Source organism: Electrona antarctica (genome assembly GCF_951216825.1).
Source record: "Electrona antarctica genome assembly, chromosome: 9".
Taxonomy (NCBI): domain Eukaryota; kingdom Metazoa; phylum Chordata; class Actinopteri; order Myctophiformes; family Myctophidae; genus Electrona; species Electrona antarctica.
This window is the reverse complement of record NC_136790.1, coordinates 25,695,515-25,718,233: the sequence shown is the minus strand read 5'-3', so window position 1 is coordinate 25,718,233 and position 22,719 is coordinate 25,695,515. Positions and strand designations below refer to the sequence as shown.

Below are 22,719 nucleotides of genomic sequence, written 5' to 3'. Positions count from 1 at the left end.
AGGCAGCGTGCAATTTACGTGAAATCTTTCACAGACTTTATATATACTTTCTTTTTCTTTTTTCTTTTCTGCATGCATGGTTAGCCTATATCTAAATATTGGCAGACAATGCACAGTTCAATTCTCAGTGTTAATTTAACTTTGGGAGGGTAAAAATGTACCACTCTCAGAGTTAAATGAATGTCGATGTTTAACATAACCATGAGTATATTGCTCGCTCACCGATGCCATTGAATGGTTCCGATGATGATGATGATGATGATGATGATGATGATGATGATGATGATGATGATGATGATGGGTCACTGACAAGGAGAGAGGAAGGGCTGGAGGAGTTGTTATGAGTTCAAACCCTGACACAGGCAACTCCTTCCAGCCAGGGTATAGTGCATTGTAACAGTTGTTGACTCTTATTATTATTATTATTATTATTATTATTATTATTATTATTATGTAGGACTAAAGTTTGCTATATTAAATAAACAGTGAGGAGAACATCATACATGATGACCATGAGTGTGACTCTGTGAGTGAGCCAGCCCACAACTATCAAAGTCAGCAGGATCCCAATGGGATCCAAGAGGGGGCGATGTATGCACACAGTTCTATGGGATGATCCCATAGAACTGCATACATCGCCCCCTTTTGGACAAAGTCATGTTTCACTGTCAACATGTGCTGCTATTTTCTCCCTCCCAGGCCTCCCTTTTAAAACATTGACCATAAAGGTGTCAAAAGGCAGGACATGTAGCCTAGCTACTAACTGTCATCATGTAAATATAATTTGTTTTTGTGTTGCGTTCTTTAAAAATTAAACCCTTAAAAAAAATATTTTATGAATTTTATGAATTTATGAATTATATGAATCTAAAATAAAGTGATGAGTGGCTTTAGAATCGGATTGGGAACCTGTTGACATTTTGTCCCTCCACGGCATCCGTCCCGCTGCTGCTCCGCCATATTGTCTCTGAGACAGCAGAAATCACACACCGGCGAGGCGGGGAGGGAAGGGAAGAGAGTCGCCAGAGCTTGTAAAAACTCAGCTTCACAGGAACAATTTAGATCGTTTAATCGATCAAATAGGTAAATATACACCACTATTGCACAATTCCACTGTAGATGTTGTAGCACCGTGTCTGCAATCTGTGGAACATTCGGGCCAGGGAGAGAGAGAGGGAGGGAAGGAAATCGGATGAGAGCTTCCGAGCTAACGTTGGACAAACTTGGGCTTAATTTATCGTTATAAGCTTCGCCGCGCGACCCTGTCGATTATTGTTGGCCACGCGAACAAATTGACGGGTTCAATTTAATAAAGTCCACACGCGTTTCACGTCGACACCGTTACCCCCGTTGGAAACTGTGCTTTTGCACCAGCGACATGGTCGAGCGGCGAACTATAACTGATCCCTTTAGCTCGCGCTGATAATAGCTAGCTAGCCGATGCCGATCACACTTATGTCGAACGACGGTGCCGCGCGTCGAAAATAGCCGATCTACCAGCTCACATCGCGTCGGGTACGAGGCGCGTTGTGGGCTTGGAGATAGGCTATTTTTTTTGCGCTACGCCGTCGTACGAAGGAGCATTAGCCATTAGCTTCTGTCTTTCTTGGGCCCAATTTAGCTTATCAAAAGAAAGACATCCTGGGAGCTGTTAAAGTTGGCTACATTACCACTGGCTTTAGTGTCTTTATTCGCAAACTATCAAGACGTTTATGGACTGTATACATTATTTTAACGTTGGTTTCTTAACGCCACCACAGGGTTGAACAGTAGCTAGCTATCGTTATAAGCTAGAACGAATATTGGTTCATTCATGTGTTTAGGAAGGATGCAAGTTTGTCTTAAAGACATCTGAAGTCACCCATGAGATCACCTGAGTTGGGTTAGCCAAAACAGCTGTTTGAACATTTAGCCAGGCGTCTGTAATTTAATTCGTTGCTGTTGACGCAGTGTGCCCCTGCATCCTTATAGTAAATCATTCCCCAGCAGCCAAGCGTAGACACTGACACAGATTGACAACACCATAGATTCGGGCTAATGACTGGCATCTCTGTTCCTATTCTGGTAACATCATTGAAGTTGAATTGTAACAGCGGTTCTCATGAAGACCGCTGATTAGTAAATGAGGACAGTTTTAAAGTCTGCCATATTTTGTCCTTGCTTAGTGGAATTAGGATGGTCTGAACCATGCTACAAAAATATGTAAATATAGACATAATGCTTATGTTTTTGCATTTAATATTTGTTTATAGGCAAAAGTGACAAGATAATGCCTTGTGTTACACATAGGGACATCATATTGTCACCTGCATAGGGATGGGAGGAGAATTTCATGTCACAATTATTGTGGGAACTTGCATCCATATTCTGGGGGGGGGAATATTAGCCAAAAATAGCAGATCTACAATATCACAATGTCATGAGCCTGTAGATCTCATATAAATTAAAATCTCTGCAATATGATCTTTTTTTTAATATATTTGTTTGCACACGTGATACATTTTAACGATTATGGTCCCATCCCCACACCTGCATAGTGTTGTAATGTCCTTGATGTTTCTATTTCATTTCGCTGAACATAATGGGAAATCATTTGGGTGAAAACAAATCTTTCCTCTACCAATGATTATGCAGCAGGTCTCCCCTTCTGCTAGCAAAGACCTAAACTAAAATGTTTAACTTTCTTAGTCTATTAATGTCTTTGCTGCTTGCTGGTTCTGTAAGTGTTATGATATTCAGAGAATGATTTTAGTCATTTGAATAAAGGGTTGGGGGTTAGGACTGATTACCTTATCCCTTACCCCTTCTGCTTGTGACACGATAATGTGTATTTAGTTTTTTAAATTCCAGAAGATATATCTACAGATTCGCACAATGCAACTTGTTGAGCTTGTAGGTGTGCTATTTGAATCTGAAAATTATAAAATGCATAGTAAATTAATGATCCCAGACCATTATAGTCTCATATCATGAAAAATTGACCATGATATTTACCTACTTGCCTACGCACCTCTGGGCGGGTCATCTGCATTAGTCAGTGCCACATGATATGCCACATGTGACTTGTGACATGGCTAGCATATGCAGGGGTAGACATTAAGGGAAATGTGCCACTCGTCCTCTGGGCTAGTGACTTCAAGATCACTGGCCATTGTAGCTACTGGCTCAGGAACATTCTTTTTTTAATTGACAAGTCAAGAATTTACCCTCATAATGATGGGTTCACAGAACGCTATATTGTTTGTTAACTTAGTTGGGTCTTTAAAAATATCACACCCGTGTGAAGTGAGGGGCGAGTGAGGGGCGATCGTACATCATCTCATTCCAGCCAATCAGAATTTGTATCCTCATCTTCAATGTTTATTATGCTTGTGTTTACACAAACACTTAAAATTGTCCATTCATTGTCAATGTATGTGTAGGATAAAGTTTGTGCACATACACCAAAAGCTGGACATAGGAGGGGATATCACCCCTCAAATAAATTGCATTTATTTTACTGGCCCATGTGGGTAAATGGAAGGTCTGTTTTGTACGGTCCAGCGGTTTTCATGATTATTTTCAAAGCCAATATGTAGGTATGCATGTCTAACTTTTGTTTTTCTTAATGTCTCTGTTCTGTCAGCTGCTGTCCATAGGTGCCCCTGGTGGCCCCACCCCCCTCCCCTTGCCCACAGCCATAGCCCCCTCCCCCCCATATCCCCTGCCCTGTTTATAACAACGAAGACATCCCCCCCCTCCCCCCCAACCTGACATCCTTGCCCTCCCTCCCTCCCCATCTTTCATTCATCGTGACGGTAGTGGCTCCCCATCACCTCTGCCAAGCTGTCGGACATGTCAGGACCCGTGCCGAGCCGGGCCCGCGTGTACACCGAGGTCAACACACACCGGCCTAGGGAGTACTGGGACTACGAGTCCCATGTGGTTGAATGGGGGTACGTAGCGTACTTCAGTGGTTCTCAAACTTCTTCATGTCAAGGTACCTCCAAAATGATAGTATTTGGCGGTGGACCCCCATCTAAAAAAAACGAGTGAGGGGCGCTCTTATCTTTGCTCGTCCACATGACTTAAATTCTCCACTCGTTGTCAATGGGAATTGAATGTCTGTGTAAGACGAAAATAGCCAATTTGCTTGTCCACATATGAAGTAACAGTTAATGTTTGTGAGACGAAAATCTACACTACTAATAGCTGAATATAGGAGGGGCTCAAAAATAAAGTGGTTAAAATGATTGTGACGCTTTGCTGAGGACACCCCCTGGTACAACCAAAAGGAACCTCACTTTGAGAACCAATGCCGTACATAGTAGATGCCACTCAAATAACACCATTAATTAAGCTAGTTTTTTTTTAATGTCCAACTGATGTTTGATTCCTTTTTGTGTACAGAAATCAGGATGACTTTCAATTGGTTAGGAAGCTGGGGCGTGGAAAATACAGTGAGGTATTTGAGGCGATCAACATTACCAACAATGAGAAGGTGGTGGTGAAGATACTAAAGGTAATTACAAGTATACATTACACAGTCATATAGGTCTTAAAGGAACACTTGACCTTTCTTCAACCATATCATACTGTATGTTTGTCCTCACTGATGCTCATTATCGTACAGTACTATATTCAGCGTGGGTGGGATAGCCGATCGCTACAATACTATTAATCTCTAATTGAGCTATGCCTAAGAGGCGTGCTCTCAAATAACGCTGCGTAAGGGTCATCGGCTGTGCCCTATTGGCTCGTAGTCCCACGAGTGACAAGGTTTGAAAGGGATGTTTACTATGAGAACATACACACTAGCACGGTTATATCAAGGCGATATCATATTTATTATATTAGAATTTATATCATATAAACTGCAGGTCGGCTGCCTAGTGCTCTTAGTTTTTTAAGAACGCCTCTTAACCCATTTAGACCAGAGGCCGATTCTAAAAACACATTCTAAATCGTGTTTTCTGAAAAACTTCAAATGTATGTTGCTATATCCTGTACATGGCAACAACCCAAAAATGGGTTCCCGGATTGAAAGGTATAGTTGTGTATAGCGCTGAATTTTCAATTGTTAAGTTTAATTGAAAAATGTCTTAATAATTGATTAACTATTAACATCCCTAGTAGGTCCCCAAATGTATATAAAAATTAGATGTAATGCCTCATCTTTCAGAATTAATTAATATGCTAACTGCGTTTTAACAGAGGGAGAACAACGGCGTGCGACACATGAATTTAATCGCCTGCTATCGCCAGACGATGTCTATATTATTTTCATCTTTTCGGGGGACGTTCTCCGCCCACTTTTCGACCATCGCCTGTTCGCCTGCTATCGCCAGTAGTTCCCATTGACAAATAATGCACTTCTGTAAAATCGCTGTCAGTTTTAAGTTTTATTTATTAGCATAGTTAAATAAAAACAAAATTTTGTGTCTGCAAATAAGACAAAAAAGTGGCAGCGTTTGGATTCCAGGGAAGCGGCCTGACTCTTCTGCGGTGTTATTTGAAAGCACACGTCTAAGAGGCAGACGATGGCTACCATTTTAGCATGCTAAAGTTTAAGGAATTCCTGCCAATTACGTCATCAGCAGATCATTTTCAAGCTGTCCAGTCGACCTGTGAGACACAGTGACTAGACAGAAATGGCTCCATCTTTGTAGTGAGCTTAAATGAGGACAGACTGTATTGTGTATGTTATTTGTATAGTGCTTTGCATAATATCACATGGAATGAAAAAAAATGTTTCTTGTCGCCACATCAGCCAGTGAAGAAAAAGAAAATCAAGCGTGAGATCAAGATTTTGGAGAACCTGCGTGGAGGACCTAACATCATCTCCCTGATTGATATCGTTAAAGACCCTGTAGTACGTATACTCAACAACACAAATGATTGATGCTTTGTACATGAGTGGAAATTACTGGTCAGATTTCACTTTGCCAAGGACTTTATTTCAAGCATTCATCTTTTTGTTTTTCATGTTAAGATGGCTGGTACTTTCAGTTCTAATGACATTAAATATCCTTCAAATTGCTTGATCTTTTCAAATAAACTATACCAATAGCATGGGGAGCTCAACAACTGTGCAAGCTTATGGGTTTCACTTGGGCTTTGGAAATATGTGTATGTAAGTACCTAAAGCTGTAGCTAGCTGCTAGTTAAATACCAGTGTCTCCTGTGTACAATGTTGTCCGCTTATCTGCTCGTAGATACTAAGCTCCCTTATTGTAAAATATTTCCATTATGTATTAGTGCAATAGACCTGACCTATTTATCCAGTGGCTATCTATTTTCATTGAACCATTACTTTGGCCAGCTCTAGTGGCCAGTAGGAATCCCTTGTAATAAGATGACTATATGACAAACCCCGTTTTCTCTTTCAGTCTCGAACGCCTGCACTGGTTTTTGAGCATGTTAACAACACAGACTTCAAGGTAGGACCCACGTGTTTTATTTATTTATTGCAGTAATCAAATCTTCGGCCATACAAATACCATATTGGATCGGTCTCAAAATATTATTATATTTACCGTCGTCAAGGTTATTTTCACAGATATTGATGACGCAATAATAGTGACCGCCGATGGCTAAATTCTACATTGTGTACTTATCTCATTCAGTAGTGAAAACTTTGGAAAAAGTATAATGATTGATTGAATACTTTATTAACACCATGGAGGCCCATGGCGGAGATCTCCGTCAAGTTCAAGTTCATGGTCAAGTGCCCAAGGCAGAGATTGATAAATAGGACGGAGATTAATGATATCAAAACCGATCGCATCGCTCCACAGCCTAGGAGCGCTTGTTGCCCAATCCTCGATGACGCGCAAGAGTGACACGTCATCGAAAATGTTCCCTGCCTGTTTAGCTGACGAAAATGAAAATCTTAAAACGTTCATAACTCCCGATCTAAATCATCCTGTCTAATTCTGAAAAAATATCCTGTGTTTGACGGCCTTCCGGGATCCAGTCGCTAGTAGCGATAGATTTATTCTTACCTCCCGTTGTTGTCGATCGACTCTAGAGTGGTGTGGCTATTGTTAGCTGCTACACAGACATTCACAACAACTTCCGGTGCGCTGGTAAAAGTGGTCCGGGCGCTATAAATGATGGGCACATTTTAGTAATGGATTAAATGGGTCCGGGCAAGCAAGGTGTTAACAGGCTTTGGCCAAGCCCCTATAGGGCCTAGGCTTGTTTCCATTGTGGTCCTCTGGTATAATATCGGAAACGGTCAGAAACGGTATCAGCCAATATGACCCTGCAAATAATCGGATATCGGTCATAATGTCATAATCGTGCACCCCTACTAAATTGTATAATATCAAAAAAGAATCTGTACGTTGAAACTATACAAACGTTATGGAACATTGCCATGAATCAAAGTGGACAATGCTAACCCTCTGCTGTTGAACGTGTGAAATAGTTGATATGGCTGTAGAAATGCTAATGCAATTTGTTTTTATTTTCCAGCAACTGTATCAGACCCTGACCGACTATGACATCCGATTCTACATGTATGAGATTCTCAAGGTGAGCCTGCATAATAACATGGATATCTGAAGCGTCGGTTGCTTTTGATTTGTTTTCTCTTTTCAATATTCAAGAACTTTTGATAACCCTTAAATACATTTAAACACCTGCTTTGAAATGTTGAGACAATCAGGAGTGTGCTAACGGGGAGCATTTTGACTATTTCTGTAGGCCCTGGATTACTGCCACAGCATGGGGATCATGCATAGGGACGTAAAGCCCCATAATGTGATGATTGATCATGAACACCGTAAGGTGAGGATCTACCAGCACTACTTCAGTGACAAGCTTTTTCTGTTTGTTTTTGTTTTTTTGTGCAGCGATGGCAAAGACTGAATAATAAAACTTTATTTGTATAGCACCTTTCATGACATGAAATGCAATGGAAAAAGAAAAGCAAGGCATAAAACATTAAAATAATAGCAGTAATGCAATACAGTAAGGACATGAATAACGAGGAAAAGATCAACTAAAAGCATGAGTGTAGAAGTAGGTCTTGAGCTGTGCTTTAAAAATATCTACAGAGGCTCCCTGTCGATGGTACAGTATAGTGGGAGTTTGTTCCACGCTGTCGGACCGTAGAAGCAGAAAGCAGAAATGCATTCTCCAATATTGGGATGCATATAGTTGAGAAAATAGCCATTTTATTACTTAATATAAATGTGTTCTCATTTAACATCTGCATTTGCTAAAGATGGTCATTGTGTGACATCCTATGGAGCAAGTGTTTGAATGAAATGTGCAGACAGCGACTGTGTCTGTTTCTTGAAGCTAACTACTTATGTTTGTTCAGCTACGCCTTATTGACTGGGGTCTGGCCGAGTTCTACCACCCAGGGCAGGAATACAACGTCAGAGTGGCGTCGCGCTACTTCAAAGGCCCAGAGCTCTTGGTAGACTATCAGGTATAACAATTGGCACTCATCAAGCACCACCAGCCGTTGACATTCACTACCTGCCATTGTGCTTTGTTACAACTACCTTTTGAAATCTGTTATTTATTAAAAATTGACTCTGTAACAGTGTAATATAGATTTGGACTGCATTTGTTTCAGATGTATGACTACAGTCTTGACATGTGGAGCTTGGGCTGCATGCTTGCTAGCATGATCTTTAGGAAGGAGCCTTTCTTCCACGGTCACGACAACTATGATCAGGTAAAAATGCAGTCCCCAAAATCACAGGTGTAGGCACAGAATCTAGCACTTGACATACAAGTTACTGTGCTTTGTTGACCTAAACAAAACATAGCTGCCTGTTTTTAACCCGTACTCTTCAGTTCCCTGGTACCTTCAGACCGGCTAGTCTAAAAAACGATGAAAAACTAAGATCCCCTGTATTGTAAATACTGTATTTCCTCCTGTAGTTGGTGAGAATAGCCAAGGTGCTTGGTACTGAAGACCTGTATGACTACATCGACAAGTACAACATTGAACTAGAACCTCGCTTCAACGACATCCTAGGAAGGTAGGTCTTCTTAAGGGGTTTGTTGATCTTCAAATGGCTAATTACAAAAGCAGTTGTCACATGATTATATTCAACTTCCGTCTGCCACCACCGCCACATATTTATCTGATAATTGGACTGTTGTCCCCCTGCTTTTTATTTTGGGGTGCATTCTGAGATGTCGGAGCCTGTGTTTCTAATGCTGTCTGTCCTGATTCTGCCCACCCCAGACATTCTCGTAAGAGGTGGGAGCGCTTTGTTCACAGTGAGAACCAGCACCTGGTGAGCCCCGAGGCCCTGGACTTTCTGGACAAGCTGCTGCGTTATGACCACCAGGCCCGACTGACCGCCCGTGAGGCCATGGACCACCCTTACTTCTGTAAGTGCCTTATATATTTGATGGTGATGCTATGAATGCAGCCAATGGGCCCTTCGCTTAAGCCCCACCCACTCCACGCTGCCAGACCAAGGACTGGCAAGCTGTGATTGTCATCCATTGAGATGTATGTTAAATAAATTATGTAAATCGATCATTTCAGGAGCAAGAGCAATCTCTTCTAAATCTAGTCGAGGCCTAGTCATTATCATTTAACACCTGTCCGGAGAGGAGTTTTCATGCACTGCATGGCAAGACTACATATAGTAGCAGTTAACACCCTGAGCTCACAGGACGGAGTTCTCCGCCCTATCAATTAGTAACGCCCAGCGCTCAAGACGGTGATTGATCAAAAGGATCAATCGAGCCGACGAGATCGAAAATCTTAACTCTTGATCTAAATCATTCCGTCCAATTCTAAGAAAAGATTGTGTTAGACGGCCCACCGCGGTCCCATCGCTCGAGAGTGTTTTGGCTACATCAAGCTACTTCATGAATTAATATTTTTAACGTGGAATCCGAAACAGGCAGGCTGTGATTCTGAAGTTCTGGTGTGTTGAACTTGGAACTTGAGCTTTATAAGTTACTGACTGTCTCCATAACACATAGACCTGCTATCAAACTATTAACAGCCTAAACTACACAAGTGTTCCTATAAATCTAATGGTGATTCAGGAATGCACCATGCCAAAGTAACCATTGACGTCAACACATCAGCATCGTTGACGTCATCAAATCTCTTCGGATTTGTACATTAGTTTGTTTTATATTAGTCCGGCAGCCGACAGGCTTCTTTTGTTTAAAGCGGGAAATTTGGTATATAGTCTTTTTTATTGGCATAAAATATTGTCTATATACATACATTCATGAATCCACTTGCTGACCGGCTGTTAGTATTGGGCAATCTTTTTTTTATAGGTGTTTCTTGTGACCCTACCCTATTAACATCCTATGGCTGGCAAAAATGTCGAATTTCCATTTGTTATGATTACGGTGATAATTAGTATAGTTGTTTGTTCTGATTACGGTAATGATTAGTATAGTTGTACGTGTTCAACAACACAGCCATGCAGCCTTGAAGGTAAGTGCAGATTTCAGCTTTGAAGGGGTGAAAATGCAACTGTTTTCTGGGTACGTGGAATCTGCTGCTGCTTCATAGTCACCAAACTGGCAAAATAACATTGACAGCTGACTAATCAGCTAGGACAGGTGACGGAAGATTGCCAGACCATATGACAGTTTAGCGACGTTGCTAAGCTAGCATTGTATAATTGCTTTTGGGGTGGGGTTTGGCGAAGGGTCCATTAGAAGATTTCATGTTTCTAATGCAAATGCTATTTGCTGTTTTTTTTTTGTTTGTTGTTCCCACAGTCCCCATTGTGAAAGATCAGTCTCGCATGTCGGGGTCAGCAAACTTGCCCAGTGGGAATACAGCTGTTAGCACAGCCAACATGATTACTGGTGAGTATGCACGCCTGCTCCACATCCCAGATGGCAGTCTCTGAGATTATTTCGCCTTGCTATTGAGGCCGTGGTGTTTGGTCAGAGTCGGTCGGTTAAAACAATTTTGGATGTAAAAGGGCAGTCCAACCTCTAGGGGCCACTAGTGGGGTTTTAGATATTGATCTTGTGTATTAAACTGCATATTTGGGAATCACTTAACTTACTTTGGGATTTTTGGAAAGAAAGTAATATTGGATCCTAGATCTTGACCTAGTCAATGTTTCTTTCTTTTCAAAATATTTTTATTGTAATTTCAATAGTATAGATCTCAGGAATCATAGGGCAGACATAATATAATGAAAATAGTATTATTGTACAAATCATGCCCCTTCAAGACAAACGAAAAAACATTTCCTCCCCTTCAAGTCCCAATTTAGTAAAGCCAATTCCCAATTCCCCAGCCTCTCTACGAGTACTCCATCTCTGCTAACCCCCACAATCAGTTATTGGTGTCAATGTTTCAGTCATGCAATCTTCATGTGGCAATGGTGAGACAATGATGTCTTGGGATGTTTTTTCTGCATCCAGTTGACTGCCTGTCTTCCTGTGCATCTACAATTTGGGCATTTAGATCATTGTAAATGGCGTCAACCCTAGTCAACAAACGAACAGAGTATTAATGTATATAGGATACCATGTAGACATCAAATCTAGCATCTGTCTGTAAGCAGCATGATCTATTCTAAATAATGTTCTTGGCATTTGTGGTCAAGCAAACGGTATTTTGCAACTAATAACAACAAATGTGAAGTAACCAACATACATCTGCAGTGTTATATAACTAGCATTCAATCGGCGCACAATTAGATTTTCACCGCAGAATGTTTCTCATTACACGAGTTTCTCATGTACCGTTGATACTGATGCACCAACCAGCAGCACATAGAGTTGCAGCAGCAACGTTAATAACAAACCCCACATGCAAACATGAGAACGCGTGGCTACTTGCTTGGCCCTGTTGATGGGACATTTAGATTTAAAAGGCGAACGGATGGAAGTGTGGATAAAAGCACAGTTGTGTGCAATAGCAGAGGGAGACGTTCCATCTGGGGCTAGACCAGGGGTTGTCAAACTGGGGATCCGCGGGCTATTTGCGACCCGCGGAGACGTCTAATGTGGCCTGCGACATGATTAAAAAAAAAAAAAAAGGAAATTAACATGAGCTAACGAGTAACGACACCACTGCTTGTTGGCATCCTCTCCCCTTTCCCCCACCCCTACTGCTCGCTGCTGCGGACTTCTCACACCCTCAGCTGGGACAATGGGTTGCTGATTAGTCTGGAATGTTGACAACGTTGGCTAACCAGCTAACATGAAGATGTTAGCTGATTCGTTGATTCACGTTGATTCACTGGTATACCAAAATCTGTTTGAAAAAAAACTGCTTCTCACTGTTCTCAGGTCAAATAACTAGTCTCCCTGAAACCCTCAAGTCGCACCCTCCGCTCCTCAAACACATACTGCCTCAACCCCGTCAACCATACCATACCACCTTTATTTATATAGCACATTTAAATAACAACGAAGTTGTACTAAAGTGCAGAGGCAGCTCATTCCAAAGCTTGGGAGATGCCACTGCAAAAGCCCGGTTCCCTCTGAGCTTCAGCCTGGTTTTTGGCACCACCAGGAGAAACTGGTCAGAGGACCTAAGGGTCTGTGTGGGAACATATGGTTTCAGCAATTCAGAGAGATAAATGGGTGCTAATCCGTTTAGACACTTAAAAACGACGAGCAAGATTTTGAAATCAATCCTGTATCGCACAGGAAGCCAGTGGAGGGAGACTAGTACAGAGTTAATTTGGTCTTGCTTACGTGTACCTGTAAGCAACCGAGCAGAGGCGTTCTGGACTAACTGTAAACGAGAGATGGAGACCTGGTTGACAGTTGACACCAATATACAGGGCATTACAGTCAGCGGCGTCAACTTTGGGAGTGCCTGAGGGCTTGGTCACCCACTGAAAAAATAATAAGCCAAATAGCACCCACTGAGATTAATGTGCCGGGTACACGAGGACGTCGCGGGCTGTTCCCCGCCTAAGTTTGCGAACGATATAAAACTTTACTGCGTCTACATTGCGGTTATGTTAATTATGTACGACGTCCACTCGAGACCGGTAAACTGCTTCGTTTTCAAGATAAAGATGCAGTACACATGGCTGGCCTGTAGATGGCCAACAAAAAAAAGAAAAAGCTTATTCTAAAAGTATATGAAAGCGTTGGTATTTCACACAGGTGTTGCCAAATAACTAATTATCTTGATCAGATGCGCATATGCGTCATATCAATTTAATGAGCAGAGCAGTGCTGCTTCTCTCTCTGAGTCTGCACACACTGACTGACCAGCTAAAGTGTATGCCTACTAAACCATAATATATGACAAACCTTGGATTAATTCTTCTGAAAACAGCAGCAAGCACAAAGTAAGTGTGTGAGAGAGAGAGAGAGAGAGAGAGAGAGAGAGAGAGAGAGAGAGAGAGAGAGAGAGAGAGAGAGAGAGAGAGAGAGAGAGAGAGAGAGAGAGAGAGAGAGAGAGAGAGAGAGAGAGAGAGAGAGAGAGAGAGAGAGAGAGAGAGAGAGAGAGAGAGAGAGAGAGAGAGAGAGAGAGAGAGAGAGAGAGAGAGAGAGAGAGAGAGAGAGCACACCCACTCTATTTTTTAACACGCAGCATCTCTCTCTCTCTCTGTGACTGTGACTGCGTCTGACACAGACGCGGTCAATAATGTATAGCATAAATAATAGGCCAAATATAACACTTTCCCTCTATCTGTGATCAGCTCCTCACACACAACTCCTCTCTCGTGCATGCCTCAGCAACTGTTTGCGTGCGTGCGGGCTGCAGATCGGCTATTTTTGGAGAAGAGATTTATAGACATTATGTGCAAATATAAAATAGCTGTGATACTTATATGTAAGTGGTTATGGTGAAATAAACCATTAACACTGGTTAGTTTGGAGGGGGCGAGGGGACTATGACATCACCGTTTCAGCAAATTAGGCGGCATTCGCTGTACACACGGAGACGTGAAAGTCGCGTCTCCAAACTTTCCCACTCTGGAAGGTAGTTTCAAAATTAGCCGTTAAAGTCCCCCAAAACGCCGTCTCCGTGTGACAAAAAGGGCAGATCGGCTAATTACTTGCCCGAGAAACACCGAAATCGTCCTCGTCTGGATTACCCCTAAGGCTGAAGATCCCCTCCCCCTGGTCATTTTGTCACGTAGGCACACACCTTTACGGTGTTCACAGAACAGGTATTCAAATGCTAATACGGTGGCTTTGTTCCAGTGACCGCACGGTTCATTCACACTCCGTCTCCTGCAGCAACAACACTAACACAGTCAGCGGAGAGGCTGCTGTCTGTGTACCGTCGGCCCGTCTGGGAGGCGGGGCGGGGGGCACCCACTGCCGTTATAGGAACCTGCCGCCCCTGATTACAGTAGTCAAGGATGGATGTCATAAAAGCATGAATTACAATATACAGGGCATTACAGTAGTCAAGGAGGGATGTCATAAAAGCATGAATTACAGTTTCAAACACAGAGCGGCATAGATGAGATTTAACCTTTGATAGCCTCCTAAGCTGGAAGAAGCTCTTCTCTACCTCAATTATCTGTTTATCCATCTTTAGGTCAGAATCGATTTTAAACCCTAGATTGGTGGCAGTTGGTGTTAAGAAGGGCTTAAGGGGGCCCAAATCACCAGGAGGAGACACATGTGCATTTTTGGGCCCAAACACCATAACTTCAGTTTTGCTGTCATTGAATTTTAAAAAGTTTAAAGCCAGCCATGCTTTTACATCCTCCAGGCAAGCGAGCAGGGGTTTCATCAAGTCAAGGCCAACCTATGCACCATGGGTGACCGGGCTTTCTGCGTGGTTGCTCCCGAACTGTGAAGCGCCCTCCCTGTCCACATAAGAGCGCCACAGTCGAGAAATAAAGACCTACCTTTTGTAACGAGGTCTTCTTTTGAATCCACTGGTTTTACATTTTGACATTATGCCATCATGTGATTCCATCATGTGATGTTTTTAATCGTGTGATGTTTCTTTGTTTATGCATTTCTATTGTAGCACTTTGAGATTCCATGGGATGTAAAGTGCATTATAAATAAAATCCATTCTTAAATAATATGAGATTAAAATACGATAGATGAATTAATTACAATTGTAATTTTTATTTTTAATCGAGTCTCAGCCCTAATATCTAATACAAAATATATTTTATCTCATCTTCTCTATGTCAAATTAAAGAATGTAATGGTTCAGGTTATGCTTAATCTATGCTCCAATCACAATGGTGATTGTGTCAACATCACCTACTAGATCTGTGAAAGTAACTAGTAGCATGTCCTCTGAAACATCTTGTTTGCTTCTTCCAGGCATCTCTGCCTTGCCAGCGTCTACTGCCCTGGGCCCCCTCACAGGCTCACCCGTCCTCTCTGCTGCCACCAATGCCCTGAGCACACCTGTGCCCGCTGCCGCACCTCAGTGATGGCAAAACACTCCACTTTTCATCTCTCCACCTCCACCTTCAGCCAGGGGAGAAGCCAACAGGTGCCACTCTGCCAGTCTTCACCACCTCGAACTGTCTCAGTCTGACTACTTAATTTCCACAAGTCCAGGAACGCCGACCTCCTGGGGCAGGGAGTGTTGCCTGAAACATGTTTCTGTTCCTTTTTCTCCTTGAATGAACGTTGTAACATGACCTGAAATGAATGTTCTGTGTAATTAACATACAGGTTATTCCTTAAAAAAGAAAAGAGAAAAAAAATCCTACAAGCTGTAGTGATAAACGAAATGAGTGCGTGTACGTTTGACCTGAGTAAGAGTCTCATCCACCACTGGTGCAAGGTCTAACACCCAGTTTCATATTTTAGTTTGACATTACAGACACTGGTCAAAAAAAGGTACTTGGTCGAAGGCAAAAAGTAAGATCATAGTCATTTGGACCAAAAGGAGCACATTCTGTATAGTTTACTAGTTGTAATGTCATCAACACAAGACCTGGCACGAACTCCTTAAGAAATTTCCATATTTGAACCAGTCTAAGACCTTATGGACGACTCAACCTCCACAGCATTTTGGAAGTGTTTGGTGCTGTTCTGTGCTCCAGGTGTATGTGAATACTGAAGCCCTCACTTGACATTCATCATGACACTTCAACACTTCCGCCTGAATATTTTTGTCTTGCCTTTCTACCAAACCAGATAAACCAGTTGTCTTTTGATATGCGACGCCCCAGTTTTCTGGATTTTCTTTTTTGTACTGAAATGCTTTGGACTGCTACATATGGTTTCTTTTTTTTAAATGGGTTGAAGATATAATACTGATACTGTTGTAATCTGATCTCACAAGCTGTCCATTCAGGTTCTTTTGAAATGGTTTCTCAAACGTGCTGCTTTCCAGTTCCTCGAACTGCTTCAAGTTGCTTTCCTTGAACTGCTTCAAGACATAACCAAAGTTTACTCAATCGCTTGGGAAGAGGAGACTGACCAAACTTGAGTTTTGTTTTTGTGGGGAAAAAGTTCCATATGGAGATGCTGAAATGCAGGTTGATTATTTTGTTCTAGTATTAACATCACAATTTGCCGAAATAACCTGTATTTGACTGAAATGCAGTTGGCACTGGTGTAACTTTTTGTTTAAATGGAGTTTGATGGTTAAGTTGTGTTCATTCACAAATTGGCTGTAATGGACACTGAAGGAAGCATTTAACTTGAAGGATTGAATTGTTCCCAAACCTTTTAGTGCCAGAGAGTGACATTGTGACTTTTAGATCCTGCTGTACATATGTATCCTTTTGTTTTTCATTTGAAATCTGAAAATGCAAAGAACACAATACATGTATACATTGACCAGATAATGGAGTTGTACGAGTCCCTACATCACTGTATATATTTTTATGTCCTTATGTAGAAGGCCTAGTATTTGAAAATATTTGTGTAAATAAACACGTGTTTTATTTATCAAGTACATTTGACTGCTTTATCTAGGCCATGGTTTTGGTTGATCTGGGCCAGAAGAGTCTTGACTACATGTATTGATGGCTATGAACTCACAAGCTAAAAAAATAGACCAATGACAGTGAAATCTACCTCTCCATTCCCCAATTTAGAGCTAAACCCGTTTCCATACTCCTCAGAAGATTAGAACCTAGTATTATGTAAAGGGGAAATGCCCCTCCATAAACCTCTGCTGGTTAGTACAAGGTTCAGAAAAATGCAAAGATCAAATAAATGATATCTCTTTAGGAATAAAGGAGTAAGTAGCGCAAACTATTTAATCAACAGGCAATACATTTTAGAGTGCAAAGAAAACAAGTCATACAAAGCAAATGGAGCATTGTGGCATGCTCATGTTTATACACCCTCCAATTATGTACTGTACATAATCCTAATGGGATGACGATGCAGTCTATTTAAAAGACTGAAGCTCACTTTCACATACTCAGTGCATTTCCCTGCTACCACAAATGACATCAGTCAACAAACACCCTCCCCGCTCCCCAGCCTCCTCCCGTAATAGTAGTTGGGTATAGTTCAGTCGTCAGTTGAACAAGTCACTCCATGTAGGTTCATATGTATTAAGTTCTTAATACCTGTATATCTCCAAGTTCTGTCCTGAGGGCTTCATATATCTCCTATGTTTAGGCTTTGCCTCGTGGGGATTTGAGGTCAGAGTCAAGTTGTTATGCAGCCAAACAGCTAACCCAATTAGAAAAATCGTCCATCCATCCAGCTTCAACCGCTTATCCGTAGTCTGGTCGCAAGGGCAACCGCTCCAGATTTCCCTCTCCAGAGCAACATTAGTAACTTCCTCCTGGAGGATCCCGAGGCATTCCAAGGCCAGTGAGTAAGTCCATCTCATCCTTGGTCTGCCCGGGAGTCTCCTCCCAGTGGGACGTGCCTCGAGGACCTCCCTAGGGAGACACTCGCGAAGCATCCTAACCGGATGCCCGAACCACCTAAGCTGGCTCCTTTCCAGGCGAAGAAGCAGCGACTCTACTCCAAGTCTCTCTCGCGTGACTGAACTTCTCACCCTATCTCTAAGGGAGATGCCAGCCACCCATCGAAGAAAACTCATTTCGGCCACTTGTATTCGCAACCTTATTATTTCGGTCATGAGAGTAGGAACGAAGATTGCTCGGTAGACAGAGAGCTTTGCCTTCTGGCTCAGCTCTCTTTTCGTCAAGTGCACACCAACAAAAATGAACGTTTACGGCATGTTTCGGCTATGAGCTTTCATCAGAGCATGGCTCATAGCTGAAACATGTAAGTGTTTATTTTTGTTGGTGTGTGCCAATAAAAAAGTGGAAATGTGGGTACTTTCACTTTGTCACAAATGTATAAATGTAAATGTATAAAACCTCCCATGTGTTCCACTGGCAGTTCAGTACATTTAAATACTGGAATGACAGCATCATCAGGATGGCTATCTTAGCCCTGAGCTGCTTGCCTGACTGTGTACTCTCTGGTATTTGACAGATCTGATTTTCCTGCTAATGAAACCACAGCATTTTTCACTGGAGTGTATCCTGCAAACAGAGGAGAACATACATGATGCGTTAGATAGAAGATGGCTTGAACAACCAGATTTCTGTCGTAGGCGTAGCGTAGCAGATTGAAATCAATGTAATGTCTTACCTATTTAAACTGAGTTCCTGGTCTATTTCCTCCAGGGACTTGCCCTTGGTCTCTGGGAGAAGGAAATAAAAGAACACGATGGCAACCAAACCTGTCAGCCCATACAAAAGGAAGGTACCTGACAGGCCAATGGAATCTGTCAGGAAAAACAAAGTTGACGTAATTTGACTTTGACCTGTCACCATTTGAAGTTATCAGTTGATTCTGCAATGTAACAAATAGAGGCGGCAGTGGTTCAGGAGGTAGAATGACCATCTGGGAAGTGGGAACTGGTTAGATTCCTGGCATTTGTGTCAGTGTTCAGTGCAAGACAAAGAAACCCTCACTGCTCCCTTAAATTGTTGACTCCACGGTCTTGTGTGAATGTAACGCACATTATCAAGTGCTTAAATGTATAAAGGCACTATAGAAATGCAGACCATATAAACCATTTGGTGCACGTAAACAAATCAAAGTTCAGTTTATTTGTAATATACAGCAAAAGATCCTGGCACAATATTAGTACAAAAAGAAAGGGAGACAAAATACATGAGATATGAGGACAGAAAAAACTCACCAATGACATTCAAGAAAGAGAATGTGACTATGAGGTTAGCACCCCAGTTAAAGCAGTTGATGAATGCAAATGCTCTTCCCCTCACACCAGCAGGAAATATCTCACTCAGCACAAGCCAGGTCACTGGTGAAAGACAAAAAAGATAATGTGATATATTTTAAGTCATTCACTGAGAAAAATGAGTGCAATAAACAAACGGTAGTAACCAGTGCCACTTGTAAATAGACCATGTGTTATCTATATAAAACCATTTGTATTCATGAGAAATGTTAAGGCACAATACACACTTGGTCCAAATCCAATGGAGAAGGCGCCGACAACAGCCATCATACAGATGAGAATGATCCAGTTTTCTACTCGGCCATGACCAGCTGGCGGAAGAGCCACAGGGTCAGTGCTGGCAGCTCCAATTTGTTTAATGCCATTGTCCTTTTCCGCCGTTAATCCTGTCTCATAAAAGAGTATATGACTCTCATCGTCAAATACAGTCTGATTGTCAAGAATCAAAGGTGGCAAGGTTGCGTTTCCGATTAAGTCCTGAGAATCACAGGGTTTCTCTGCGCTGAGCACCGAGCGTCTGCTGAGAAGTCCAATAGTTATTAAGCATACAGACATCACAGAGCATCCGCCAAGGAGCAATGGTCTCCTCCCCACCCGGTCAGCTAACATCATGCTGACCACAGTGGCAATCACTTTCACTGCCCCCAGGCCCACAGACGCCAATACCGCTGAGGCACTGCTCTGGAATCCCACGGATTGAAAGATTGTGCAAGCATAGAAGAGAACATTTGGCTGCCCTGTGAACTGCTGAAACAAAACCAGTCCAAGCCCAATAACAGTTCGAGTCCTCATGTTGTCTCTACGTTGGAAGAGATACATAATGTTGTACTCTTTATTTTTGTAAAGTCTGTTGACATTGGGCTCTGTATCGTCCAAGTCTTGATTTCCACTTGGGCCCATTAAGCCCCTCTCAGTCTGACCACAATCTCTAATGCTGGAGGTATCTTCATTGCTGGATGGAAGAAACCATATAGACACAAACTGAACCAAAGTAGGTATTATGGCTAATCCAAACATACACTTCCAGCCTCCATTTGTATCAGAGAGGACATAGTTCATTGCATAAGCTGCCAGGATGCCCACAGTGATTCCAGCTTCATACAGAGTTACTAACAAGCCCCTGCGGTTGGCAGTGACCATCTCAGATACAAAGATACAGCAGGCCATGGAGGATATGCACATAGCGAACCCCACAACGATACGGCCCACCACCAGCGTCAGGTAAGAACTTCTGAGCAGCATCAAGCTTCCAGCCAAGATCAACACATTACTGAGGAGAATGGAGTTCCTTCTGCCATGCTGGTCGATCAAGCAGCCACCCACCACAGAAGCCAGTAAGGCTCCCACCAGCAAGGCACTGACCAAAGCCTCCTGCTGGACACACGAGAGCCTGAACTCAGCCTGGAGCTGGAGCAGTGCGCCCGAGATGATACCCAGTTCATAGCCGAATACGATGCCACCTAGTGTGGACACCACACTGGCGAGTAACAGGACGGAGCAACCTAGGGAAGAGGATAGCATTTTAAGTTTAAAAGACCAGAAGAAAAGAATTAGAAAAGAATTACATTAAGACTGAAAACTGAATACACACACACACACACACACACACACACACACACACACACACACACACACACACACACACACACACACACACACACACACACACACACACACACACACACACACACACACAAAACAGTTGTTTAACTGCGGATGGTAATGGTTGTTTGATTTGCATAAACATGGTACAACATGGTGTAACAATTGTGCTTGTTTCAAGTGCCAAATATCGGCCCTCAATCAGTACATCATGACAGAAATAGGAAAATTATTTGTAGGGTTTTAAAATGTATTTTAAGATAACTTACCCAGCATTATAGCCCCTCTTCCAACAATTCACATTTCAAATGAGCATGCATGGACTTCCAATCAGGGTTCTTACCAAACAGTCCCTGTAAAACAAATTAACAGAATAAAACATATAATCCAATCTGCATGAGATGCCCAGTGTCGTGTCCTGCTGTCTCTCAGATTAAACAGGGCAGCACAAGAGCTCATTGCAGCCCTATAGTAGCCATGACAACTCTCTTGTTGATTGCCATGATTTCATTAGGGAGACCACTTCAGATCGGCTCAACAAAACCCACTGCTTTGTGTAGCAGTGCAGAAGATCATAGATCACACGCAGTTTTTACTTTATGGAAATATGCTTAATGTAGAAGATTTGATGAATTCCTGTTCTGTCTATAGAAGTGTCTATTTGTACGTCTCTAAATGTTTTGATGATTTGAACATGGTGGACCCTGTTGGAAACAAGTGTAATGCTTAATTGGGTCGTCCACTCACAGTTAACAGCCTTTGTATTGAGTTTGTGCTTGAAATGTACTGTAATTCTGCAAACTGTTAATAAATTCTTCAATCAATCAATCAATCAATACAACCACATGATGATGATGACCAGTTGAGCTTGGCTGTATCTTTTGTAATTTGCAGAAGGCAATACAAATTAAGGCATAGCCATAGGTTACTCAATTAATATTAATATATAATATTAATAATAACAGAAAAAGAGCACTTGCTGGAATTAATACACATATGGCTGAGTAAACATTCACTTGAACAATCTCCATCTGCAATTCTGCACAACATATCTATTAAAGGGATTTTATGTATATGCTATTAGATAAAACTAGCCCACGCTTTCTTATAAGATCTAACACATGATATATCCCATTGGCATATAGTTTGGAAAACTATAAACTACTATAAATTATTCAAGGGAAGTTCAACAAGTGGAAGAAAGCGTATAGCCGTGCATCGGTGCATGTCCATTTTCCGCTACCTTTTTTAACTGTCCGAAATCCGAATAGTCATCACCACCTCCTCCATCGGTCAAAAACAAATAGAAAAGTTTCGCTCACGAGTCACGTCTGTCACGACTTTAAAACTATAATAATCCCGTTATCCAAGTGACTCGAGCGCAGCAGACAGTCACAGGACACCCGGACACGAAAACAAGAGGAACAAAAATGTAAAACGAGAGAAAACCATGGAGAAATGGCATTTATTTTTCCTCCATCGTTGTATAATTGGGTCTCATGTCAATTAACTGAGAACTAACGCGCATGTTGCACGATTTTGATACGGATTTGACATAATTTAGGCTACTCACCAGTCACCATACATCCTGCTGCCTGATGAAGATGCTCTAATGAACAACATGAACTGGCTCATTCCATCAGGAAGTTGAACCTACGTGGCAAAGAGCGTCTCAAATTGCATGAAAGTTTTCCAAGTTTGACGCCAGAGGCCGACAACTTTCCCACAGACACATTCCTCCTTCAAAGAAGGATGAGAAGAGAACAAAAAAAATAACCTGGCCATAGGCTACAACCTTTTCACGCAGCTTAGCTATATTATTAACATATAGTTAAATTAATAGTGTAAGTGTATTGTTTCTTCCTTGGTTGAGTTGGTTCTACCCGCGATTAACGTTTGAACTGAATAGAATTTAGAAGGAATCCTAAATTATTAGTGTCATTGTTCTGAGCAACATATTTTTTTTTCATCACATAATAGGGCCTATTTAATTTACACAGGACTTCGATTTCACATACATT

The 22,719-nt window shown here is 41.9% G+C and overlaps 2 protein-coding genes across 6 annotated transcripts; one reads left to right on the top strand and one right to left on the bottom strand.

The window, feature by feature from the left end:
* The first annotated feature begins 910 nt into the window (after positions 1-910).
* Positions 911-16,807, top strand: csnk2a4 (casein kinase 2, alpha 4 polypeptide). Its single transcript, XM_079511355.1, has 13 exons — positions 911-1,083; positions 3,626-3,935; positions 4,390-4,501; positions 5,750-5,851; positions 6,369-6,419; positions 7,459-7,518; positions 7,690-7,773; positions 8,312-8,422; positions 8,573-8,674; positions 8,884-8,984; positions 9,194-9,342; positions 10,711-10,800; positions 15,217-16,807. The coding sequence occupies exons 2-13, from the start codon at positions 3,835-3,837 to the stop codon at positions 15,327-15,329; spliced, it is 1,176 nt and encodes a 391-aa protein (XP_079367481.1). The 5' UTR covers positions 911-1,083; positions 3,626-3,834; the 3' UTR covers positions 15,330-16,807.
* Positions 16,808-17,339: 532 nt separating this feature from the next.
* slc2a10 (solute carrier family 2 member 10) lies at positions 17,340-22,329 on the bottom strand. 5 transcript variants are annotated; one of them, XR_013790757.1, is made up of 7 exons: positions 22,272-22,329; positions 20,968-21,051; positions 19,324-20,598; positions 19,037-19,159; positions 18,481-18,616; positions 17,876-18,371; positions 17,346-17,838 (listed from the first exon to the last, which is right to left on the bottom strand). XR_013790757.1 is itself a non-coding variant. In XM_079509625.1 (6 exons), the coding sequence occupies exons 2-6, from the start codon at positions 20,972-20,974 to the stop codon at positions 18,269-18,271; spliced, it is 1,560 nt and encodes a 519-aa protein (XP_079365751.1). In that variant the 5' UTR covers positions 20,975-21,051; positions 22,272-22,329; the 3' UTR covers positions 17,341-18,268. The 5 variants fall into 5 exon arrangements, 4 of the variants coding, with proteins under 4 accessions (XP_079365752.1, XP_079365751.1, XP_079365749.1 ...); XM_079509625.1 differs by having other exon boundaries at positions 17,341-18,371; positions 18,481-18,532; XM_079509623.1 differs by having other exon boundaries at positions 17,346-18,371.
* Between the last annotated feature and the right edge of the window lie 390 nt (positions 22,330-22,719).